The 23,708-nt window shown below is 46.5% G+C and overlaps 1 protein-coding gene across 2 annotated transcripts in view; it reads left to right on the top strand.

The window, feature by feature from the left end:
* BAHCC1 (BAH domain and coiled-coil containing 1) overlaps window positions 1-23,708 on the top strand; it is a 332,705-nt gene that overhangs the window by 294,916 nt on the left and 14,081 nt on the right. For both annotated transcript variants that reach the window (XM_086931009.1, XM_086931008.1), the window contains exons 21-25: window positions 1,919-2,033; window positions 8,203-8,278; window positions 9,551-9,659; window positions 19,537-19,656; window positions 20,174-20,347. In XM_086931009.1, the coding sequence (XP_086787135.1) occupies window positions 1,919-2,033; window positions 8,203-8,278; window positions 9,551-9,659; window positions 19,537-19,656; window positions 20,174-20,347 (594 nt within the window). The remainder of the gene's footprint in view (window positions 1-1,918; window positions 2,034-8,202; window positions 8,279-9,550; window positions 9,660-19,536; window positions 19,657-20,173; window positions 20,348-23,708) is intronic.

The raw sequence follows: 23,708 nt of genomic DNA, 5'->3' as shown, positions 1-23,708 counted from the left end.
CAAAGCAAGAGGCCGAGGGTGGTGGCGGAGGAAGCTGGAAAGAGCAGCGGCAGCACAGTGGTGGATAGAAAATTCAAGTGCCTAGGTCATAAGAAATCCACTTTAATAGTGGGCTGATATTGAAGAGGCCATCCAAACTAGGAGTTTGAGAATAGGGTGAAATCAGTCATTCAAGAAGGACGTTCAAAGACCTGCTCAAATCTTCTTCCAATGCTACAGACACAGCAGGCAGGCAGCTGTGTATAATTGCAATTTAGAAAAACACACCTGGCTCCGAATATCAGGATTTAAACCTGAGGTATAAGCTAATGCCATAAACACTACAGGGGGCAACTTATTTGGTTCTGATGTGGATGAGTTGCTATAGCATATTTAAAAAATAGTGATACCGCATGGACCTTTTGGGACTTTCAAGCTACATTGTCTTTCAGTATTGCCTTTAAAACACTGTATGTCAACCATTCTGGCTATGTCTGATATTTCCTGTCCAGCAGTCTGTGTGTGTCTGGTTAGCTGCCTGTTTTGGCATCTGATGGTGACAATCTTGGCAAGTTTGTGCCTGCCAGCATTTTACCAGATGTTTGTGTGCCTGTCTAGGAATCCTATTTTTGTTTGAGTGTGTGTGTCCGCACGTTCAAAGTGCGTCTGTCTGAATCCCTGCCTGTGTGTCTATCTCTTTAACTCTGTGTCTGTTGATGTGTTTCTATTTTGTTTGTTTGTCTGATTCTACCTGGCTTTTTCTGCGCTTGTCTATGTCCAGGTGTCGGTGTGCTTGGTTTGCATCTCAGGAGTGACCAGTTCTCTGTGTGCCATTGTCATCAGGCTGTTTTGTGTGTCTGTTTTTTTTTCTTTTCAGCTGCTTGTTCGTCTGTTGGTGCATGTCGATCTGTAGTGTATGTTGATCTGAAAATGTGTCTTTCTTTGACAACAGTTTGTTTGCATGTATGTCAGCAGCCAAATGACTGTATTTGCCTGCCCATCTACCTATCTCAGTCCAGATATCTGTCTTTACATGTCTGATTATGAGATTTCCACCCCCATCCCTTCCTGGTCCACCTATTTGTTTATATCTGTCCAGTGGTTGTGTCCCTCTGTGTCTGTCCCGGTTGTTTCTGAGTATATGCCTCCACTCACCCTCAGTTCATCCATCTGTCTGCAAAGCTCCCGTCTCCCAATATCTATTTTACCTACGATCTGTGTTTCCATCACTGTATCTTCTTTGTATCACACTCATTGTTCTACTTCTCCCTATGTCCCTCTTCCACCCTTCATATATCACTGTTCACATCATCTCTTCTTCCTTCCTCATGTCCTTCCGGTTCCCCTTAACCCCCGTATCTCTCCCTCTGCCAACTCATACCTATTTCACCACATCCCTCTCCCCTGTTTCTGTGCCCTTTCCTTTCTTCATATATCTTTGCCTTTATCTTTCTATCCCTCCATTAAATCCCCCTGAAAGAGTTGTTTCCTCCTTCTGCCTACAGATCTTGCTTTCACTCACGACATCTCCATCCTTCTACAACTTGCTTCTCTGTAGCTCACTACCTTGTCATTCCACCATATCATCGGTCCTATAGCTCTGCCTAGTTCCTGCTTTCTATCAATCTATAGCCTCTTTGTTCCTCTCAGCATATCTCCAGTCCTGTCATCATTCCTCCATACATCCCTCCACGAATCTATCTCCAGTTTCTTGCACTGGTGCTACATCAATCAATCAATCGAGTTATTGATTTAGTCCTTCATATTTCCCTCCATTAGTCTATCACTAGTCTCTTGCACTGGTACTACATACACCGAATTTGCTGTCTGCAGCTCTTGCCTCTCCATTTCCTTTACCTTCATGAGGACCACTAATATCTCCGCATTTGTTTTGGAAGTGCTCTGTCTGACTCGGTCCTCCCCAACTCCATTTTTGCAGCACCCATCTGTACCATCAGCCGAGAGGACCTGCGGGAAGGGCTGCATGTGCTGATCCCCAAGGAAGACAGTCTGCTCTATGCCGGAAGTATTAAAACACTGCAGCCACCTGACATGTAAGAACCAACAAGCTCTTTCTAGTCCATGCATGCATTACTATGCTACTTCCATCTGTAAAGCCTCTTGCTAGTCTTTCCTCTCTGTCTATGCATAACTACACTCCCAACATATACTGTGCCGTTTGCTTATCCTAACTATGCCCCTGATATGCATGGAACAACTTGTTTGCCTTTCCTCTCTTTGTGCTCAAGACAATATATGCAGCCTGAATCCTTTTGTGGATTCACGTGCTGTGCATTATTCCGCCATCTAGTTATTGGGTCTGGAATTGTACTTTTTTTCTTTTCTCTTTTTGGGTGGCGTCGACCACCATTTGGTGGTATGTCTGTTCCCTGTCATGTGTCAGACGCAGACCCGGATGTTCTTGTGCATAGTTACCCTCTTCAGATTCTTTTTTCCACCATTGGGTTTGGAAGCAATGGAGGAGCTCCGAAGATTTTTGAAAAAAACTAAAAAATTGTAAAGAAAATCATTGAATTGCTAAAGACCGTGAAAAAGAAGATGACAGGAGAGAAAGGGACCCTTTCCTCTCCCCTCCGACAGAGGACCCCGCCGGTTCCAACCATGTGGTCAGAAAATGAGGCATGGTAGAGAACATTTAAATTCTGCCAAAACTGCCACCACAAATTTGCACAGAGAGACCCCACAAGGTCTGCACCCTCTGTCTCCCAAAGGACCACTGTGACGAGAACTGCGAGGCCTGCACTGCGTTTGTACCAAAGACCTTGAGTGTACGGCGAAGACAGATTCTGGAACATTACACCACCATGGCCAGCATTGACAACCCAAGATTACTTAAAGACCTGGGACTATCCAGCGAAGATGACAACAACATCGAAGAGGCTGAGACAGGACAAGGAGGATCAGATGTTGAACTCCTCAAGACTGACGCTGAAAAGAGGCAGGCGGAAAAGAAAGGACCGAAGGACACCGAAAAGAAGACCCAAAAGGTAACAAATCTGCCGAAAGGCCCTGAGCCTAAATATTCGGACAAGTAGTCCCACAAGGCTGCCTCTGCGTTGAAGAAAAAATCGACCGAATGTCACCTGAGAGCGAATTAAACCCATGGATCTCAGCCAATGAATACTGATGCTTGTAAAACACAGAAAGGCTCAACAATCCCATCAGATTGAGAGGGCGTGAAAGAAAAAGTCAAATCTTTGGAGATGATGAGCCGTTGACACCAAAGAAAAGACCTTCATCAAAGCTTGATGCCAAAAGGTCAAAGGGAAGAAACGAATACTTGCAGCAGCAATGGTAGCACTTCTTCAACGAAGAAAGGAGTTTGACAATTCCTTACGGGAATTTCAAATCCCACCAAAACTTTCAACAGCCCTCGACGCTGAAGAGGAGGACCCTGCCTTGGAGGCTCCACCAACACCAAAGCTCCAGGAAGAGGAACCCGAGGAAGAGTTCTATGTACATGAGGAAGTTGAAGGAGCAGGAGGGTTTGACGATGAGTCATGGAAGAAGAGATAGACAACTTCCCCAAAGGCCATTGCTGCCAGATGACCTCACCATATATAACAGCCTGATCAAGAGGGCCACGGCAGTCATGCAAGAAGGCCGAAATGTCGTATACACATGCCTGAAGTTGGCCTTGGATGCAGATGATTCTGCTAGCAGGCAGATGTGCATAGGCACATCATTGAAAAGTGCCTGGCTGCAAGTATCTGGGTTTAAACCTGAAGTTCAAGCTTCCATCATCTACATGCCCTTTACAGGGGATGCACTATTCGGCCAGGTGGTCATTGAGTCCTTACAACAGATCAAAAAGGACAGCGAGACAGCCAAGGCAATGGAAGCTGTCCAGTAGGGAGGCTCATTCAAAAGGGGATGAAGCGCAACCCAAAGGCCCACAGCCAGAACGCTTTTCCCAGTGATGCAGCAGCAAACACAAGGCAGCGCACAGCATCACACGCAGCAGAACACATGCCACCAGTGGCAGCACCCAGTAAGGCAGCCCTTTAATGCAAGAGGTATGGAAAGGGGACAGGCTCCCCAGGGTGGAGGTGCAACAGGCAAGTGATTTGCCCAACAAAGCAAGCCCCCACAAAACACCAGTGGGAGGCAGAATAGGGGATTTTCCACAAGAGTGGGAAAACTTACCACAGACAATTGGATTTTGAACATGATACACCATGGACACTGCATAAAACTACTCTGAAAACCAATTTCCCCAAAACCAAAGTGATATCAAGGGAACAAGCTCATACAGCTCAGGATAGAGGTTAAAGAACTCTTACAAAAGAAGGCAATCGTAGGGGCACCAATAAGGGAAAGAAACAAGGAAAACTGCTCACCTTACTTCCCGATTCCAAAACAAGACCTCGCTCTCAGACCAATCCTGGACACTTTATTTATTTTTATTTATTTTTTAAAATTTGTATAGCGCGAACAAGACCCTGAGAGGTATCAGAGTGCTTCACAGTAATGGGAGAGGTAACAAGGGAACATTGTAAAGCAATTGTACAGGATAACAAGATAAGCGAATAAAAATGTACAAGGAAGCGCACTTAAGGTTCATAAACAAATTAATTCAAACACATTTCAGGATGACAACACTTCAAGGAGTATCCTGTTCCTACGAGAGGGGGACTATATGGCCTCATTACACTCGAAGGATGCCTACCTACAGATACCCATGAACCAAGGTCACAAGAAGTATCTACGGTTTGTACTCGAGAAGTACACTTCCAATTCAGAATCCTACCATTCGGAATAAAGTCAGCACCAAGGGTCTTTGCAAAGTACCTCGCAGTAGTCGCAGCATATCTAAGGAAAGCAGTACACTTATATCCATACCTGGACAACTGGCTAGTAAAGGCGCAATCCAAACAAAAATGTCTGAGACATTCAAACAGTGATCAAAACCTTAGAACGACTGGGTTTCTCCATAAACTACGAGAAATCGTCACCTCAACCAGAACAGGAAAAAGTGTTCCTGAAGTGACCCTAAATTCAAGTACAACACGAGCATATCCTAACTATAGGTGGGTAAAGGCAATGACAGAGCAAGTTCACCTATTCAGGGCAGTCTCTGACAGTAAGGACAGTCATATAAAACCAATGGGTATGATGGCATCATGCATTCCACTCAATATACGTGCAAGATTACACATGCGACCTTCCCAGGAATAGATCGGCAAAAATTGGTAACAATATACCCGGAGTTGGTAGAATCTAGTGGTTGTCACAGCAGTGGTGCTAAATGGAAGCACAATGGTAGAAATCCAAAAACGTGACGTTAGGGAGACCATTTAAGACAACAAGTCCAACAGTGTTCATCACAACAGATGCATCCCACAAGGGTTAGGGTGCACAAACAGGCAACCTGAAGGTGCATGGACAATGGAACAGCACAGAGGTGTTGAAACATGTCATCTACTTGGAAATAAAAACTCTTCTCCTAGACCTGAAGGCATTCCAGACATGCATCACAGGTCAAACAGTATTAATACAAACAGACATTTCAACAACGTTTTATCTCAAGAAACAGGGAGGAACAAACTAATTCACCATGAGAAAACTAGCACAGGAGATATGGCAATAGGCAATACTAAGGAATATCACACTGCAAACAGTCCACTTACTGGGAAAGGAAAACACAAAGGAGGACAGACGAAGCAGGCAAGAAAGCAGCTCCCATGAATGGTAACTGAAACATCAGACAATAGAGAAATCATTCAGAGTCTGGGGGAGACGAGACGTAGATGTGTTCGCAACAGCAAAGAACGCAAAATGCCTACACTGTGACAACGAGTAACACTTTTCATAGCACTACAGTGGGCCAGACAAACTTCATATTAGGACCTACTAGAGATGTCCAGAGATCTTTTAACAATGTAAGAGGAGAGAGTATACTATCCAGAACCAGCAACACTCAGCCTAGTAGCCTGGCTCCTGAATAATAACTGTTTGGACACATACAGCTGCTGCCCAGAACAATGTAAATCCTTATTCAGGCACAGAGAGTAAGTACATGCAAATGCTATGCAGCAAAATGGAAAAGATACATTCACCGGTGCACAAATAACAGATATATGGAGGAAAGGACAAAACAGGAAACAGTGTTAACGTATCTTACTCATCAGCTAGATAGCGGACTGGCACATTCATCCTTAAAGGTATAATGGCAGCAATAGTAGCTTACACTAGGGGCACGTCATGTAACAGATTTTTCACATATGCAGTGATGAAAAGATGTCTAGAAGGGGCAAAAAGAGTTGCTCCTACAAGATCATTTCCAGCACCATTGTGGAACCTGAATAATGTGCTGATACATTTAATGACAACACCCTTTGAACCTATGCACAAGACAGATCTAAAATCACTAACGCTCATGACAGCGTTTCTAATTGCAATCAAGTTGCTACGCAGGGTAAGCAAACTGCAGGCACTAACAATACAGGAACCATACCATCAAATACACAAGGACAAGGTGGTTCTCAGAACTAACCCACAGTTCCTGGAAAAAGTGGTAACCCGTTTTCAAGTTAACCCAAGTATACAGCGACCAATACCCTAAAATACAGACCGAAAGAGCTCCACACACATTGGATGTAAGGAGGGCCATAATGTACCACCTGGAAGAAACTAAAAGGTTTCGTAAGGGAAACCAGTTGTTTGGCTCCTTCGCAAGACCAACCAAGGGTTTCCCTGCGACCAAAGGGACAATTTGGAGATGGATTGTAGAAACAATACAACTTGCTATTCCAAGGCAAGAATTACACTGCCCACACGTCCAAGAGCCAATTCAACACAGAAGAAGGGTGCAACCCGTGCCTTCCTGAGAAATGGACAATGAATGCAATCTACACAGCAGCAACATGGGCACCAACACACACACACCTTTGCAAAGTATTATTGTGTGCACATCCAAATGAACAAAGAAGCACAGGTGGGACAAAAGGTACTACAACACCTGTTTGGTAATGCTTCCTTATTTCATCCCAACCAGCCCATAAGAAGGGATGCCGCTATGTAATCTAATGCACAGCAGGTGAATCCAGAAAAGGATTACCAGTGGAGTAGTTTTGCAGTTTAAAGAGTTTTGTGGATTTACATGCTGTGCATTTTTCTGCCAACTAGTGGTTGGGTCCAGAATTGTCTTTTCTATCTTTCTTTTGGGCACCACCATTTGGTGGTATGTCCATCCCTTGTGTGACCTCAGATGGCGCCCTGGATGTTTCTGTGCGTAGCTGCCATCTTTGGATTCTTTATCTCTTTCCCTTCTGGTGTGGTTACTGTCTGATCCTGCTTGTGTTATCTCCCATTTCCGGGGAGGAAGTTGGGTCATAGGTGAAGCTAGAACCATCTTCAAGCTGCAAAACTGCGCCTAGTGGTAAGTAAGCCATTTAGTTCCTCACTCCTTACTGTCTATACAGTCCTAAAAATGTCTCAACTGGTAAGAATCTGTTTGCTCAAACTCACCTTCCATACATGCCTAATCGTTCTTTTGACATTTATAGAGGTGTATACTTGCCCTTTGTCTCTTCAAACATGTCACTATGCTTCTACCTTGTAAGGAACCTCAACCTTGCCCTCCCCTGTGAATGCCGAACTACCCTACTGGGGTACAGAGCTACTTATTTATTTACATCATTTTTGTATAGCGGGAACATGACCTAAGCAGGTAGAGTGATTTACAAATGATAAAGTTCAAGAGAGGGAGACACTTGCTTACCCTTCCTTTCTGAGAATGTATAACCTCTCACCCAACTCATTCTTCCTCTGTGTGCACATCCGACCACACCATCTGTTGCATACAGAGATGTTCACTTCTCTGTTTGCTCTGTGCTTACATAACTTTACACCCTTCCACAATTATGACTGTATTCTCACCAGGAAGAGAGTTGTTTGCAGGTATTTCTCTCTGTGCATATGACCCCAATGTATACTGAGCAGTTAGCTCACCCTTCCTCTCTGCACATGCATAACAGTATTCCAGACATGTGTGTAAATGATTATGCACCCTTCGTTGTGCTTGAGTAGCCACTCTCCTCCCTTACCCCTCATAACTTATATATATCCATTGAAAGTTGCGAGCAGATGAGCTAATCACACTGTTCTTCTACATAAGCAACATCTGTCTTTGTGAAGTAATGCTGTCTTTATAACATTTTAAATAAGTTAACCAGTTTTATGCTTCTTGACCCTATTTAGTTACAGCATTGTTATCGAGGGGGAACGTGGAAATCGACAGAGGATCTATTCACTGGAACAGCTTCTGCAGGAGGCGGTAAGTTCTTTTAATTTTTTTCCCATGGTGGGAAAAAGTAAAGCTGGCCACGCATGATGGTTGCATTAGGGTAGTTGCAAGTCCATTGTTCCGTATGTTAGTGCTAAAGTTGCAGCCATGCTACCCTAAGTCTACTACCAGTGGGACATGATCATTTCTTGAGGTTTGGGGTGGCTCCGGACGACAAATACCAGTTTATAGTTGCAACAGGTGAAACGTGGGTCCACTGGAGGGGGGAAGGGGGCAGAGTACCCTGTGTTCCCCAGTCAGTTCACAAAATTGAGCACAATGTTCCTGTGTTGAGATTATACAGTTGGGTCTGTAACTGGCTTTCTGCCATGGTCATGAGAACCTGTCTACCAATTCCCAGTTGACCCCATCAGATTAATACCAAAGCTATGGAAAGAACTAGCCTTCTGCATTCTGAAGGCTTTAGAGATTTTAGTGTGTTTCCTTCCAATGTTTTACTAGGTGGTTTGGGGACAGCAGTTTTCACCATCATATTGCCTAGTAACTGTGATTGCCCAGGGAACCTAAGGACAGGCCTCACACACTTATCGAAGAACAAGATTTATGGAATCTAATTCAAAATACAGTCATTACCAACTTAAGGTGCCAGATATAACTAAGATGTTTTCCTAGATTGTCCAACACTTATATACTTATCACCCATTTGGATCTTGTTGTTTATGGCTTTAGAATGCCTCAAAATGACAATTTGATTATGTGTATGGGTTTCAAACCCAATATTTTGGTGAGAAGTTGTCATCCCCTTTAATCGTTCTTCGTCATTTCCATGGATTATGGGCTTCGGCTAATGGGATACCTATTCTCAGTACTATCCCCTTCTCACCAGCCAATTACTTTCTAAAAATGACAAAGCATTTTGATAATGAAAGTATCAAACCAGGCTTCTCCCCTCTGTCATTATGCTTGGTATAATTTGTTCTCTTCCGTGAAAAGTAAGCAAAGGTTGAACATTGTATTGTAGTCTGGGCCCACTGGTAAATTAATATTGCGGAGAGTGCCTAAAGAAATATTCACATACAAACAGTGTGCGCACACATATACACACACACTCGCTCTCTCCTTCCCTTTTTCACTGAGGAGTAAAAGGAATTCAACAAAATGTATGGCTATTAAAGAATGTTTCCAAGATGTGCTGCAAAATCTATGGCATTGTGCTTTTTGAGAAACATGTGACAGTATTCAGTGACTTCCGCCATCATGTGCAGAAGTCAGCACTTACTCCGCTCCTTCTCTTCTCCCCAGGTGCTTGACATCAAACCTCAGTCAGTCCGAGCTCTCCCACGGGGCACCCGGGTGTGTGCCTACTGGAGCCAGAAGTCTCGCTGCCTATACCCGGGGAATGTTGTGAGAGGTGAGTGCTGTGTTGCCTCTACTTTCACCTGTCTAACTGCGGATAAGCTAGTAAACGATGACTGTGGGCAACCTGAAACCAGAAGGAAATGAAATCCAAGTGATCTTAATGTTGAACCATATTCTAAAAATTCTGTGCACCTTCAAAATGTAGGTTTCATTTAAGTACATGAATTGTATAGAAACGTCATGTGTACCAGCAGGTACCTTGTTGGAGTTCATGAAAGCAGCACATAAGGAAAAATAAGAAACATTCTGATCAGAAACAAGGAGAATATTAGAAGCTTTCCAAGTCAAAACAGAGATTACTGAAATATTCAGTTAATGAGCAGAGGTCATAGGCAGTGCATTGTGGGCCATATGTTATAGTTAACTATAGCTCAGCTAACTACAACTGCTGAATTTCACTGGTTTTGTTCAAGTGAAATCTGAGCCTAACTATAACGTCCCTGTAACTTTTGTTTTTGCAGTGAATTTTTAAGGTTTTTTAATTCTACTTTCTTTTTGTTAAATGACTTTATTAGCATTTTTTAATAACAAAGAGATCTGATTTCGCACAGTATAATGACCAGCTTATACAGAAAGAAAACAAAGTAAAAAATAGAATCAATCTTCAGCAAAGTATGCCACAGTACGTCTCATCCACTAAAACCGTACATTTCCTGTTACCCTCAATGACAATCAAGGTTTACAACAAAGTTTGTAATCTGATTCACGACACAGTCCATACTTATTATAATGTAGAGTCCCCACCGCCTCCTGTGCCTGCCAACCCCATGACCTCAAGCAGTCGGTCAGCTCGACCCCCAGCATCTTAACCGGTGGATCTGCAGAGTCACTGGGCCTGCTCCCCCCCTCCTCATCTCTCCTGGCAGTGCCTGACACTACAGCTTTACTGTCTTTGGTCGTTAGATACGTTCTGTACAATGCCCAAAAGTTTTTAGGACGACCGCACGGTGAGAGTAGTTCACTATAATCTTCTGTCTGCGTGCTGCAATATGGCATATCCCTGCTCCAGTCCGCAGTTGTTGGAGTCGGACCTTTTGACCAACATATCACTACTCTGTACCTAGCAATTAACATACTCATGTCAACTAACCGTCGGATTGACTTTGACAAAGGCTTGGAGTACCCCAGTAAAGCGAGCAAGGGATCTGGTGCTAGTTGTATGCCTATTATGCCACCTATCTTGTGGAATACGCGGGTCCAAAAACTAGCAATCCTAGGACATAGCCAAGCTACGTGCAGGAAATCCGCCAGGCTGATGCCATACCGTGCACATTGCACTGTGTCATGCAGTCCGTATCTGCATAACCTCTCAGGCGTGTAATACACTCTATTAAAAAATGTAAAGTGAATGAGCCTATGCCTCCCATTCAACGACATTCCCTTAGTGTTTTCGCAGCAGTACCGGGGGTCGCATCATCCAATTCTTGATCCAAATCAGTTTGCCACAGAAATCTAGCCTAGGTGTAAAGGTTTTCCCAGTACCCCAGTGCTAATTTGTATTAGTTGTGACAAAATTTGGGTTGGAGAGGAAGCTTTTATCACAGAAGTGAGTGGCACAACCTCCGGTGGCTCCTCCAAATCATTGACCAATAGTCCCGCCAGCGCATGTCTCGTTCTGTGGAATTGGAATTTGTGCAAAAGCATTATCTGTTGGTCCGGTTTCACCAGTTCTTTCCATGTCTTTGCTTTCCCCTCAGTAAACAAATCTACGATTATTATTACTGCTTTGGAGCTGAGCGCCCTCGTCCACCCCTCTGTCTGTGCACGGGGACAGCCAGCGGCACCACTCCAAAGAGGCGAGTGATGAATATAGTACTGCACCGCTTGCAGTTTCAGCAAGTGCTGCCACGCATGTCTGGTTGAATTTATGGAGTCTAGGATTCCTGTCCTGCGATATGTTGGAGTAAACAACATAGCAGGTAACAGGAGTGGCTCCGCAGCCACTCTCTCAATCTGAATATGGGGAACTTCCGGAGGACCATGCAACCAATAATAAGCATGGACCCCTTGCGCCGCCCTATTTATGTAGGTCCAGGTCCGGAGCACCTAGACCTCCTTTTAATTCTATTTCCTAACTATAATGTCTCTGTACCCTTTGGTTTTTTAAGTGAATATCTATGGTTGTTTACATTTTATTTCCAAAATGTAACCACTAACCTTTGACAGTGAGTGTGTGAGTGAGTGCATGAGTGTCTCAGTGAGGCTGTGAGTGGGTCTGTCAGTGGGTGTGTGAATGTCTGAGTCTGTCTGTGAGTAGGTGCTTGAGGGTTCTAAGTGGGTCTGTGAGTGAGTACATGATTCACTGAATGGGGCTGTGAGGGAGTGCATGAGTCTGTAAGTAGGTATGTGAGTGCATGAGTCTCTGAGTGCATCTGTGACTGGATGTACGAGTATCTGAGTCGGTCTCTAAGTTGGCGCGTGAGTCTCTGACTGGGTCTGTGAGTGGGTGCATGAGTGTCTTTGAAGGTCTGTGAGAGGATGTATGAGTCTGAGTGGATTTGTGAGTGGGAGTGTGTGTCTCAGTGCTTCAATGGATCTGTGCATGGGAGCATTAGTGTGTAAGTGTGTCTCTGAGTGGGTGTGGGAGCTCCTGCCAAGCTAAAGCAAATAGCTATGTCCTGGAGGTGGGCACCCCAGGACATAGCAGGAGCCAGCCCTGGGGAGGGGGTGGCAGTCCCCAGGGCTGGGGGGTTGTGAGCTGCCACCCTGCCTTATTAAAATTAATCCGCGGAGAGGTGGTGGTCCCCATGGCATAATTAAGCCCAAGGAGGGGGGCCTCGTGGCCGAACTTGATGTGCCACCTGTTGCCGGGCAATAGCTGTGATCCAGTCAGAGGCGGTATCTTACGGGTACCTTGCTTGCTGCTGTGTATTAGCGAATATTAGCCTCACCATTCCAATGCCTGCTTCCAGTGTATCAAAGCCTTTAAAAACATTTCTCCTGAGTAAGCACTGTGAGTGCTTGTCTTCAGCCAAGTCCCAGCCTCTATATGCCATCACCAGGGCTACATTTGTACTTCCCTACAGCATCTGATGGAGTGCAGTTTTCCAAATTTTCGATAGTCTGCCCTGCTATTGTCACCAATATACGAATCCACTGAAACTTCATGAAGGTAGACTGAGTCTGGTGCCTCCAGCACACACTTTTTTCGTGAATCTAGGCACCAGCAAATGACCTAAATCCCACCAGTCCCTTACAAGTCCCTTGCAAGTACAATCTTGCAGTGGAAGAGCCCATCCCGAGGGTTGCTTACCTTGTGGAAAAGCGTAAAGAAATTCTCTTTCTCTGCTGGAGGGAAACCCAAATTCTCTTGTAAATGCACTAGGGCCTGTTCACCCTTCGCCCATATCTCCCTTTCCAGGAGGTACCAGCTACCTCTGAGGCGGAGGGATGGTAAGATGATGAATCTCTTCTGGGCTGATGCTTAAGCTTGTGTCTGTGTCTTGCTGCTGCCAATGCTTTAGCCTCAGCCTCCTCTCTGATTCAGCACGGTGCACCTGCCCAGGTTAAAGGCTAGAGGTAGAATGCTTTGGTGTGCATCTCTCCGTCTCTTCTACCATACTTCCCTCGAGCTGCTCTCTTGCTCTCCATATCGTTACCACCAAAAGTGAGCAAAGAACTTCCCCAAGCCCAAATATTTAGTAACTAGTCTCCTTACACTGAGCACATGCCATTGGTTGAAGCTGAGAGCCAGTAGTAATTCTCCAAATACACTATAATCGTTTGGTCAGAGAAAATAAACAGGCTGTCTTCCATGTGGCCAGATCTTTTATACACAGGGCCGGCGCTAGGCATGGGCAGTGTGGGCAGCTGCCCAGAGCCTCGCGCTCAGCTCAGGCACATGGGGGCCACTTTCTGTGTGAAAGGTCGCACTTTCCTAGTCGGCCCACCTGCTCCTTCAGGGCCCCCTTCCCAAAGCAATCACTCTGCTAATGTGTTTTCAAGTGAGGTGTCTCGACTTCGACTTCCCTGCTCACGGCGTGGGTCATTCATAGAGGTGCAGTGGTGGGGGGTGGGAAAGACTGGGTATAGGAGGTGACAGCAGCAAGGCCAGCAATTATGCCTCCTCACAGGCTAAAGGGCGGGGCAGCACCTCTGTTAAAAACCTATCTGCCCTTTGTGTATTCCGTTTACCCGGCAACAGAAGCCTCTTTTGTTTTACGGAATAGCTGGACATTAACAAGTTAGGAGGGGTGGCTGAGGGGAGGAGGGAGCATCCAGATCAGACTGGCAGGGCACACGAGGGCAGTGTTTAGCAAAGTGTCTTGCTAATGCTTTGAGGCACAGGGGGGGTGTTTTCCATCCCATGGGCCTCAGCACTGGATCAGGCTACAAGGTCATCTGTGGGGGCCCCTTTCACTGGGACTTGCGAACCCCACGGCAGGTAGGCCTCACAGCATTCAATTAGGCTGCAAGGTCCTGGTGTTGAGCCCCCTTTGCAGGACATTGTATCCATTATGTAGTGCTGGGAGGCCCAGGGCAGGAGGGCCCTGTCCTTAGCCTTGCAGCGCTATACTGTGAGATCACTACATTTTATTCCACAGAGGGACTAGTATGTTAGCTTCCCAGAGCATGCCACCAGTGCTAAATTTAGAGGGCTAGAGAGGTAATGCAGCTAAGTGCAAAAAACCTGATAACCACCCAATTCCCCAGCAGGGAGCTCTGTAGCCCCTCTTTTCATGATTGTAGCAGATTAACTGCTCCATGACACACTTTCAGTTCCCCGGCCCACTTATGTCCCAGGGGCTGTGAATTAGTAATTTCTTGTCCATATAATGACTTGTAGGAGATTTCATGATACAGTTTTGCAGCCCATGGCGAGTGCTGCTCCTGGGTCTTGTTTAACAGGGCAGTGAGGGTGCGGTGCTGGGGTAGACAGAAAGGATCTGCTGTAGCTAGACAAGGTTTCTCGTTGTGGAAGAGTGCGACACGCTGTCAGACAGCAGCCACGAAACCTCGCTACCTGCCTTTTCAAATGTAGAAATAGCAAGCAACTTCCTTGATATGATGAGTGACCAAGCACTGATTGAGTCAACTTAATCAGTGCCCGTCCATTGCTCCGGACATCATTGAGGTACTGTTCTGTTCCGTTTAACTTTTAGCCCCCGTTTAACTTTTAGCCCCCTGCAAGTAGAAGGCATGCGACTGGCATAAACATGCCCAGCAGGACAAAGAATTGCAAAGATTTATTTTCTATAGTCAAGTTTCTTTTATTTTGCCAAGTCTTCTTTTCTTAATTTGCACTCATGCTTTCTTTTGTATTTGCTTGTGGACACTGTTCTCAAAATATAAGGATTATTTTATTGCAAAGCACAACATTGTTTCTTTCTTATGTGTATTTTCTGAAATTATGCTTTGACACGTAATTGTGCAGTACACCCCAATCCGCCCCACTCCAATCCACCCCACCCCACTTCACCTCACCCCACACCAATCCACTCCACTTAATACAATCCACACCAAACCAATCCACCCCACTCCACCACATTGAAATCCTCCCACCCCAATCTGCCCACTCCAATTTACCCCACTTCAATCCAGAACAATCTGCCCCACTCCAATTCAAAACAATCTGCCCCACTCCAATCCAAAACAATCTGTACAACTCCAATCCAAAACAATCTGCCCCACTCCAATTTACCCGACTCCGATCCAAAACAATCTGCCCCACTCCAATCCAAAACAATCTGCCCTACTCCAATTTACCCCACTCCAATCCAAAACACTCTGCCCCACTCCAATCCAACACAATCTGTCCCACTCCAATTTACCCCACTCCAATATAACACAATCTGCCCCACTCCAATTTACCCCACTCCAATCCAAAACAATCTGCCCCACTCCAATTTACCCCACTCCAATCCAAAACAATCTGCCCCACTTCAATTTATTCTGCTACAATCCAAAACAATCTGCCCCGCTCCAATCCGCAACAATCTGCCTCACTCCAATCCACAACAATCTGCCCCACTCCAATCCCCAACAATCTGCCCGACTCCAATCCAAAACAATCTGCCCCACTCCAATTTACCCCACTCCAATCCACAACAATCTGTCGCTCTCCAATGTACCCCACTCCAATCCACAACAATCTACCCCTCTCCAATTCACCCCACTCCAATCCACAACAATCTGCCCCACTCCTATCCAATCTGCCACACTCCAATCCGCCCCACCTCACTACATTCCACCCCACTCCAGTTCAGTCCACCCCACTCCTGTGCACAACACTCCACTCCAATCCACCCCACCCCATTTAAATCCACTCCTCTCCAGTCCACACCACCCCATCCCACTCCCGTTCACTCCACTCCACCCCACCCCATTTTAATCCACCCCACTCCAATCCACCCCAATCAGTCCACCCCACTGCAGTCCAATCCAATCCACCCCAATCTGCTCCAATCCACCTCACTCTACCCCAATCTAATCGACCCCACCCCAGTTCAATCCACCCCACAAAATCCAATCACTCCAGCCCACTACATTCCAATTCACCCCAATCCAGTCCAATCCACCTCCTCCCGTACAGTCCAATCCACTCCCTCCAGTCCACTCAAATTCACCCCACTCCAAACCACCCTACTCTAATCCAATCCACCCTACCTCAAACCAATCTAATACACCCTACTCCAATCCACCTCAATCCAATCCAACTCACCCCATTTCAATCCACCTCTCTACAATCCAATCAAGTCCATCCACTTCAATCAACCTCACTCCACTCAATCAAACTCACTCCACTCAATCAAACTCACTCCACTCAATCAAACTCACTCTACAGTCCAATCCACCCCTATCTTCCCCACTCCACCCGATTCCAACCCAACCCACCCCACTCTACGGCACTCCACTCTATCGTACTACACTATACGACACTGCACTCTTCCACTAAACTCTACTCCCCTCTACTCAACTGTATGACACTGTACTCCCCCCATCCTACTCCACACTGCAACTCTATACTCCAACAAATCCAGTCTATGACACTTTATTCACACCACTCCATTCAAGGGCACTCTGTGCCACTAACATTTAACCATGCTGAACAGCAGCCACGCTAGTGTACAGCATGCCAAATACACATTGCCAAAGCCAATTGCTCTCATAGGCGAGACCTATTGGCTTTGCCAGTGCTTGTTAATGGCGATGTTATTCTGAGCCTTTGCCTGTCATTTGAATTACCACTACCATATAAAAGTGTTTCATTCCACTTTTTCTAAGGAGTTGCTATTATACTATATAATGACGCTCAGATAATGGACCCTGGAAGGATGATTGTGCATCACATAGATTCAAACTACTGATCTGTAGTTATACAGCCAGGGTGCCACTCACTCAACTATTCTGCTACCATCTGCGAAGAAAAGAGGCCTTTGCTTGCCTCCTCTCCAGGCTTTGTTGGTCAACATATTTACTATCCAATCCAATTACTCAATTATTAGCGACCACACACAAGGATCCAGGCCTTGCACTTATTTAACCTTGTTGGTTGCATGTACAGAGCACAAACACACTTTACGGAGTGGGGGAGAGGGAATGAAAAAAAAAACCACACTTACCTGTCTGCCGCTCGCCATCACCGCCGCCTCCTCTCGGTCTACTTCCCCGCTTCCAGGGCAGGAAGCAGGATGCATCCCGCTCCCAGTCTCCTGATGGCCAATCCCAAAGCTACAATGCAGCGTTGTGATTGGTCTGAGCACCATGGATCGGCGCTCAGACAGATAATGGGAGTCTGGGCATGTTCTCCATGCAGGCTGTAATGCAGCCTGCAAGGAGAACTTGCAAAGTGCGCATTAATGTTAGGCTGCCCCAATGGCCTGCCAAACGTTCATGTGCACATTAGGGAGTGCAAAGCACTCCTCCAGTCCTCTGCTTTGTCAGCTGAGCAGCCACGCACCGTCCCTCCCACAAAGCTGCAGTAATAATGAAAAAATTAAATAATAACTTAGCTATTATAATTTTATTTTTCCTTAAGTGACACTGCTTAAAAGCAGTGGGGCGACCCTCCTCCGCCACTGGATGTCGGTTTTTTATGATGTCACTTGTGATGTCACATGCAAATTAGAGGGACCTCGCATCTTCCATCTCGCCCAGGGCCCCACAATTCCTAGGACCGGCCCTGGTTATACATGTGCTGTTATGAAAGTGCTTTATTTTCTGTTATGAAGAAGAAATAGCACAACAGTCTCTCCGAAGAGATGGCTCTCCTCCTTTACTAAGGACTGGAACGAAGAACTGGCGAAAGAGGTAATGCACACTGTAGTGAAAGTGGCGTGGCCTGCCCTGCCAACATGTGCCATGGCCGAGAAAATGCTGGCGTTCAAGAAAATATCCTTCCGTTTCTCAGTTCACATATAAGGAAGACGACACATGTGCAAGCGCCGTGAGGAGGATTATTTTGTGTTTTATGTTTGTTGCCAGGCGCCTTGTGTGTTGACGCGCATGCGCTCCCTCTCTGGCCGCAGATCAGAGCTCAGCTATGCCAGAAAAGGGACTAGTCCGTCTCCTGGTTTAATCCGGAGCAGGCCCCGGATGGCACTGTGCTGGGATCCGTCATACACTGCGCCAAGAGCCGTCCGTCATGTTTTATAAAGGCCGCCCCTCTCCTGGTTCCAATCATTGCCGGTTTTAATGTCGCCTCTCGGTTGTTTTCTCTTTTGTCTGTTCTTTTGTTTCTGATTGTTCTTGAAGTCCAATGTGTGGCTCTTGATGTATGTGTTTGTATTAACGCTGTGATGGGTTTGGGAAATATAGGCAGTAAATAGTAATGACACGTTTGAAAGTCAGTTTTTAATCACTGGCGGTTTAGGACCAAGTTAAAGCCCTGCATTCAATCCCCGTCCTCTCCTTGCCTCTAAGCAAAGCTGAACCGGCTTGACGGGCACTCTGGCGTTTGTAGATGGCCTGCTTCAAAAGGGCCAACGTGTGGGCCCCTTATTTGTCCCCTGGGTCGTGACGGCACCAAAAAAGTTCCATATACCGACCCTTCAATCCGACCCTTTTATAGTGCCGGGGTGCACGACAAGCCAGTCCAACATTGAGTTTAAACCAATGGAACGATGGAACGACTGAAATACACACGCAGGTACATTTGGGTATTTGAAGGAGAGTTGTCGCAATAGGACACCAGTGTCGTGGCTTTTTCATCCTAGATTCTACTACAGGTGTCCACGAAGGTGTTAAAATATGGGATGCCTTTCTCCTATGGAAGAGACGCGCTAGGGGCGCTTAGAAGCGCGTCCGAGGCAGGGCCAGAGGCTGCCAACCATTACCGTTAAATATGGCCTGCGGCGTGTCACGACTGTTTGCTTTGGCTCGGTATCTTCTGATTAGCGGCACATTTGCCTCGTCGGAGGAAGTGAAGCCATTCTGCCCTGTAAGCGGAACGCGGCGTATTGTCTAATTACTGGCTGATGAGATCTGGCCTCCTCGGTCGCTGGGCAAACACTCCTGTTTGATCGTAGGCTCCATTAGTCTGACGGGCTCCGGCTGGCGGAGGCAGCAGTGGCAGGCCGCCACTAGCCGTGGCAGCCCACGTGGGGCGCGGCGCGCGGAGCCCGAGGTCACGCGCCCTCTGTCCAGCTGTGTTGCGGAGCCTCGGCCCGCGCGCGCGCGCTCCTTGTCGGCGTGGGCGCGTGCGGCCTCCTCAGAGTCGGGAACACCGCAGCCCCCCGAGGAGGCAGAGTTGTGGCAAGCCTCTGCTCCTGTCACCCTTCAGGTGTGCGTAGTTATCTCTCCTGCCCACTAGCTGGCTTCGGCAAGACTCGCCTCTGAACCCCGCAAGATTTTATGAGGTCTCCCCTGTGTTCTCTGAAATGAATTTGTGGCCTCATGTTTCACCCAGTCTCCTTTCTTTTCTCAACCAGGCTCCTCCAGCGATGAGGACGAAGAGGCCAACTCCGTGGTGGTGGCGTTCGACGACGGTGACACGGGGAGAATCTCGCTGCCCAACATCCGCCTGCTGCCGGCTGATTACACCATCAAATGTGAGTCCCGCGCAGGGGGAGGGAGGGGGTAGACCCTGAGATGGGGAGACTCACGGGATCATGACACCCTGCAGGGAGACTAGCAGGGTGGGGGGATGAGTGTGAATCCAGTGACGAGCGAGAATGAAGCGAGTGCGCGTGAGTGAGAGGGCAGGGGTGTTGGAAAGGAGCGAGGCTCCAGGTAAAGAACAGGATGTAAGGAAACAGGCCTTTGAAACCAACAAGACCAGCTACTCGGGGAACGAGGGAGACCTTAAAGATGTGGAAGATCAGACAGCAGCTATGGGGGGAGGGGGCCTGAGATATACTGTGAGACTCCACCGAAGTGCATGGATGTAAGATCATGTTGAAATATACTGTGAGACTCCACCGAAGTGCATGGGTGTAAGATCATGTTGAAATATACTGTGAGACTCCACCGAAGTGCATGGGTGTAAGATCATGGCCACTCTCTAGTAACCCAATTGCCTCTAGGGGTTGCGAAATGTAACTTCTGTCTCTGGTGCGCTACTTACAGGCACCGAACCCTCACCTGCACTCTTAGTGGCTGCCGGCTCCCGCCGAACGAAGAGGTCCTCCGGCTGTCTTCCACCTACCAGTGAGGGCCCCGAGAGTCAGGTACCCGAAGGAAGAGAAGCCCCCGAACAACCCAAGGCCACACCCAAGAAGGTGGCGATCAAGGAAAGGCCTGGTACGTAGTCACTTCATATTGTAATGGACTTACAGAATCGGAGGGTCAGTATACCCATAGCAACCAACCGACACCATGTGTGGAGAGGCCACCTTTACAAATTTCTGATTTTTTGCAGCACTTTATGGTCTTGGCATTTTTTAGCTGTTTTTATTATCTTAAGATTTCAAGCAAGCCAAGTGGACTGATCAGATGGCATCTTGGGGGAAAACCGCTGTTCTATTTCATCCCATGGGGGTTCATTGGGATACCCCTAGATCCTCTTCCCATTTGACATATCTGCAGCACTGTCCCTCAGAGCCCCACAGTACACCCCTATTGCACGCACCCAGTGTAGAGACCATGCATCTGATTCTTGAAACAAGGCACCCTCCCTCCCTAGTGCAGGTACACATTCTGATAGCACCAGTACTAGTGAGGGTGATAGCACCAGTACTAGTGAGAGTGCATCAGTGAAAGACGGAGTGACAGGCTTGAAACAGAAGCTCTGCATTTCTCTGGAAATGGGCCAAGAGACACATTCAAAAGGTGGAGGGGATCTGTGGGGTTCTCCTGATGGCCTATTTGCTGTTGCACCAATGCCTGTAATACAAACAATGGATTTAGGCCCATATCTCTGTACTGGGGTTAATCTTTGACATTGTTCTGCAATCTGTCCATCAATTGTTCTTTTTGCATTTGTCACCCTGAGTGGGACGAGTATGCCCAGACGTGGCTCCCGTGCTCTCCAAGCCACTGGAGTCAAGCTTGCCTGGTTGATGAGTGGTGATGCCCCGAAACAAGTCCCAGGATGCTTGTTGCCAGTCCCGGAAGGGCCTGGCCTCGCATGGGGAACAGTGTCAAGACTGATTTGCCTATGGCTGGGTCATAATTGGAATGGCGTGGGGAGCATAAAAACAATGGATTTAGGTAAAGATCTGTGTACTGGGGTGAATATTTGACATTGTGCAGTATTCTGTCCATCAATTGTACTTTTTTGTAATACAAGACAAGCAAAGTTGCAAAAGGGTAGCTTCTTTTGTATGGGGTCAGGACCTCACGCAAATGTGGGAACACCCCTCTGAGATTGCGCCGGCTCCATCAGTATTACAGAAGGAGTCTCAAAAACATGTGTGGCCATTTATAATATCATAATGCCCATGGTTTTAAAAAGGAGGATTAGATACATCTTGCATCCAGGGGCACTAAGTGTAATATGATCCCTGAATGTGCATTGATTTTGGAGTGGGTGTAGAAGCGTTTTTTTTTATGTGTTTGTGAAATGTATTTTAGGAATTTTCCAGTTGGTTAGCACTACATGGGTTCAGTTTTACTGATGCAGAGGAATAATTTTTAGGACCCTGTAGAAGACTTTCATTAAAGGATACTATATACAGACCACCCTTATTGTCATGCTACAGTTAACATGGAGCACAAGGTCAGCCATTAATAGAGGATATCACATATGGAATACCGGTGAGGCCGTGGAGTAGCTAATACTATATGCGGAACACCCAGAGGGTCTCATAAAGAGGCTAGTATGCTTGGGACATCCTGTGGGTTACACAGTAGAGGACAGCAATGCAATACCCAGTGAAGCGTAAAATAAAATATATTAGAACATTGGAATGTGGAGCACTCCATTGAAGACAATGGAGTGCTCCGTGCTTCTAAGGGCCGGTAAAGGTCTGCAAAGCAACATTCCAAAGTGGTTTTCACAAAGGTCTCTCGGAGCCCAAGGGGATTTAAAACCCCTCGAACTCCGGGAGGCCATGTTTAATTTGTTAAAACATTCTGCTCTCAATTGGCAGAATGTTCTAATAGTCTTATAGCCCTTCGTAGCTGGGCTCTAACGTGGGAGCGGGCATTTAATAGCCAGTATAGTCTGCTACAGCCGACTTAAATAGGCTATATTAGTGAAACAACCAAGTGGGCTGCTGAGTAAAGAGCACACAAGAAGTACTACAGAGTACTGACCACCATGTGGATGTGTACACAACCAAAAGTCCGCAGTGACAAATGCAGTGCCGTCTGATCATTGACTGGTGGAGAGACCAAGGTTTCTTGTAATTTAGTCATTTAGAATATCGTGCTCCTGGTATGCATGTCTGACTTTAATGTATCCCAGCAGTCCTTACAGACCCAACAGTTTATTAGAAAATCCCTCATTTTGTATACAGGCAATCCCTTTTAGGTTGCAAACTAAGCCCTCAGTTGAACCATGGCTGCGGTCCGTCAGTTCACCAGGGCAGTGGAGAAATGTTCTCTGCTGGCCAGGCATAAGACCGACCAATGTGCCAACGCCCTGCTGTTGGACAAGCCTCCTGAAGCAGAGCCCCCTCTTGAGAAGCCAAAGGTACTGCAGTCTGCTAAATGAACACCATGTTTAATGCTCCACACAGCAAAGGGGTGTTTTAAATGTACAAACCACCAAGCAGGAGTTTGTGTAATACAAAAAGGAAATGTCTATGACACCCTTGGAGTTTTCTCCCAGCATGTGTCAGTTATGTCTTGGGTTCACTTTTCGTCCCTTCCAGGTGTCAAAATATCTTCCCTAAATAGGGGGGGATGATGACCGATGGCCGCATGTCTAAACCTTCGGTCTGAGTTTTCCACCGGCATTGCCAGCCTGGGCTCCACCCTCAGAAACATGTTATGCTTTCCTGACTCTATATAGAGCGGGAGAACCGCCAGTTTCACGGAGGGGATGCCCCACATTTTTGACAGAGTGCGTTGTCCCCAATACACTAAACAGGCCCCATGGACTATAAGGGGATATTATCGCCTTTCATAATAATTGGTTACTTTTGGAGAGTGGTAGAAAGGACAAGGGATAATTTGGAGACAAAGCAATGTCTGCCCTTTAGGCAGGTGGCTATTTATTGGGATTGCACAGCTGCCAAGAAGAACCATGTCACCACCGCCTTCAATGAGTCCTGACATCAATACTTTGCACACTCCAAGGGCAAATCCGTACTGGTAAAGGGAGGCTTTGTGAAGGTTTTCCGGTTCTGACCTTTTATTTGTAGATTTGATTTCTGTCTACCAGGGTGCTGGGGAATCCAGGACTTGATATACAAGTCACACCAGACTTCAACTCATCTGAGATCCAAGTTACAAGTTGCAGGATCAAAAATGCTAGTAGCTACATATAAAACAGCTGGCTTAATGTGTTGCAAATGAAATAGGGCCACTTGGCTCCAGAGCGTCTGTCTACATTCTGGAAGATTAGTTTATAGTATTCCAGGCGTAAAATTGGAAGTACTTTTGGAGACAACTTCATCTGTCAGATATTTGCGAGTAAATGACTTCCACAACAATACTTTTTTAAAATGACGTCATTAGATGAGTTGTAAGCTCTCTTCCGACCTGACAACCAAGT

Source organism: Lissotriton vulgaris, chromosome 7, assembly GCF_964263255.1.
Source record: "Lissotriton vulgaris chromosome 7, aLisVul1.2, whole genome shotgun sequence".
Lineage (NCBI taxonomy): Eukaryota > Metazoa > Chordata > Amphibia > Caudata > Salamandridae > Lissotriton > Lissotriton vulgaris.
The sequence above is the reverse complement of the archived record's forward strand: the minus strand, read 5'-3'. Positions and strand labels throughout refer to the sequence as shown.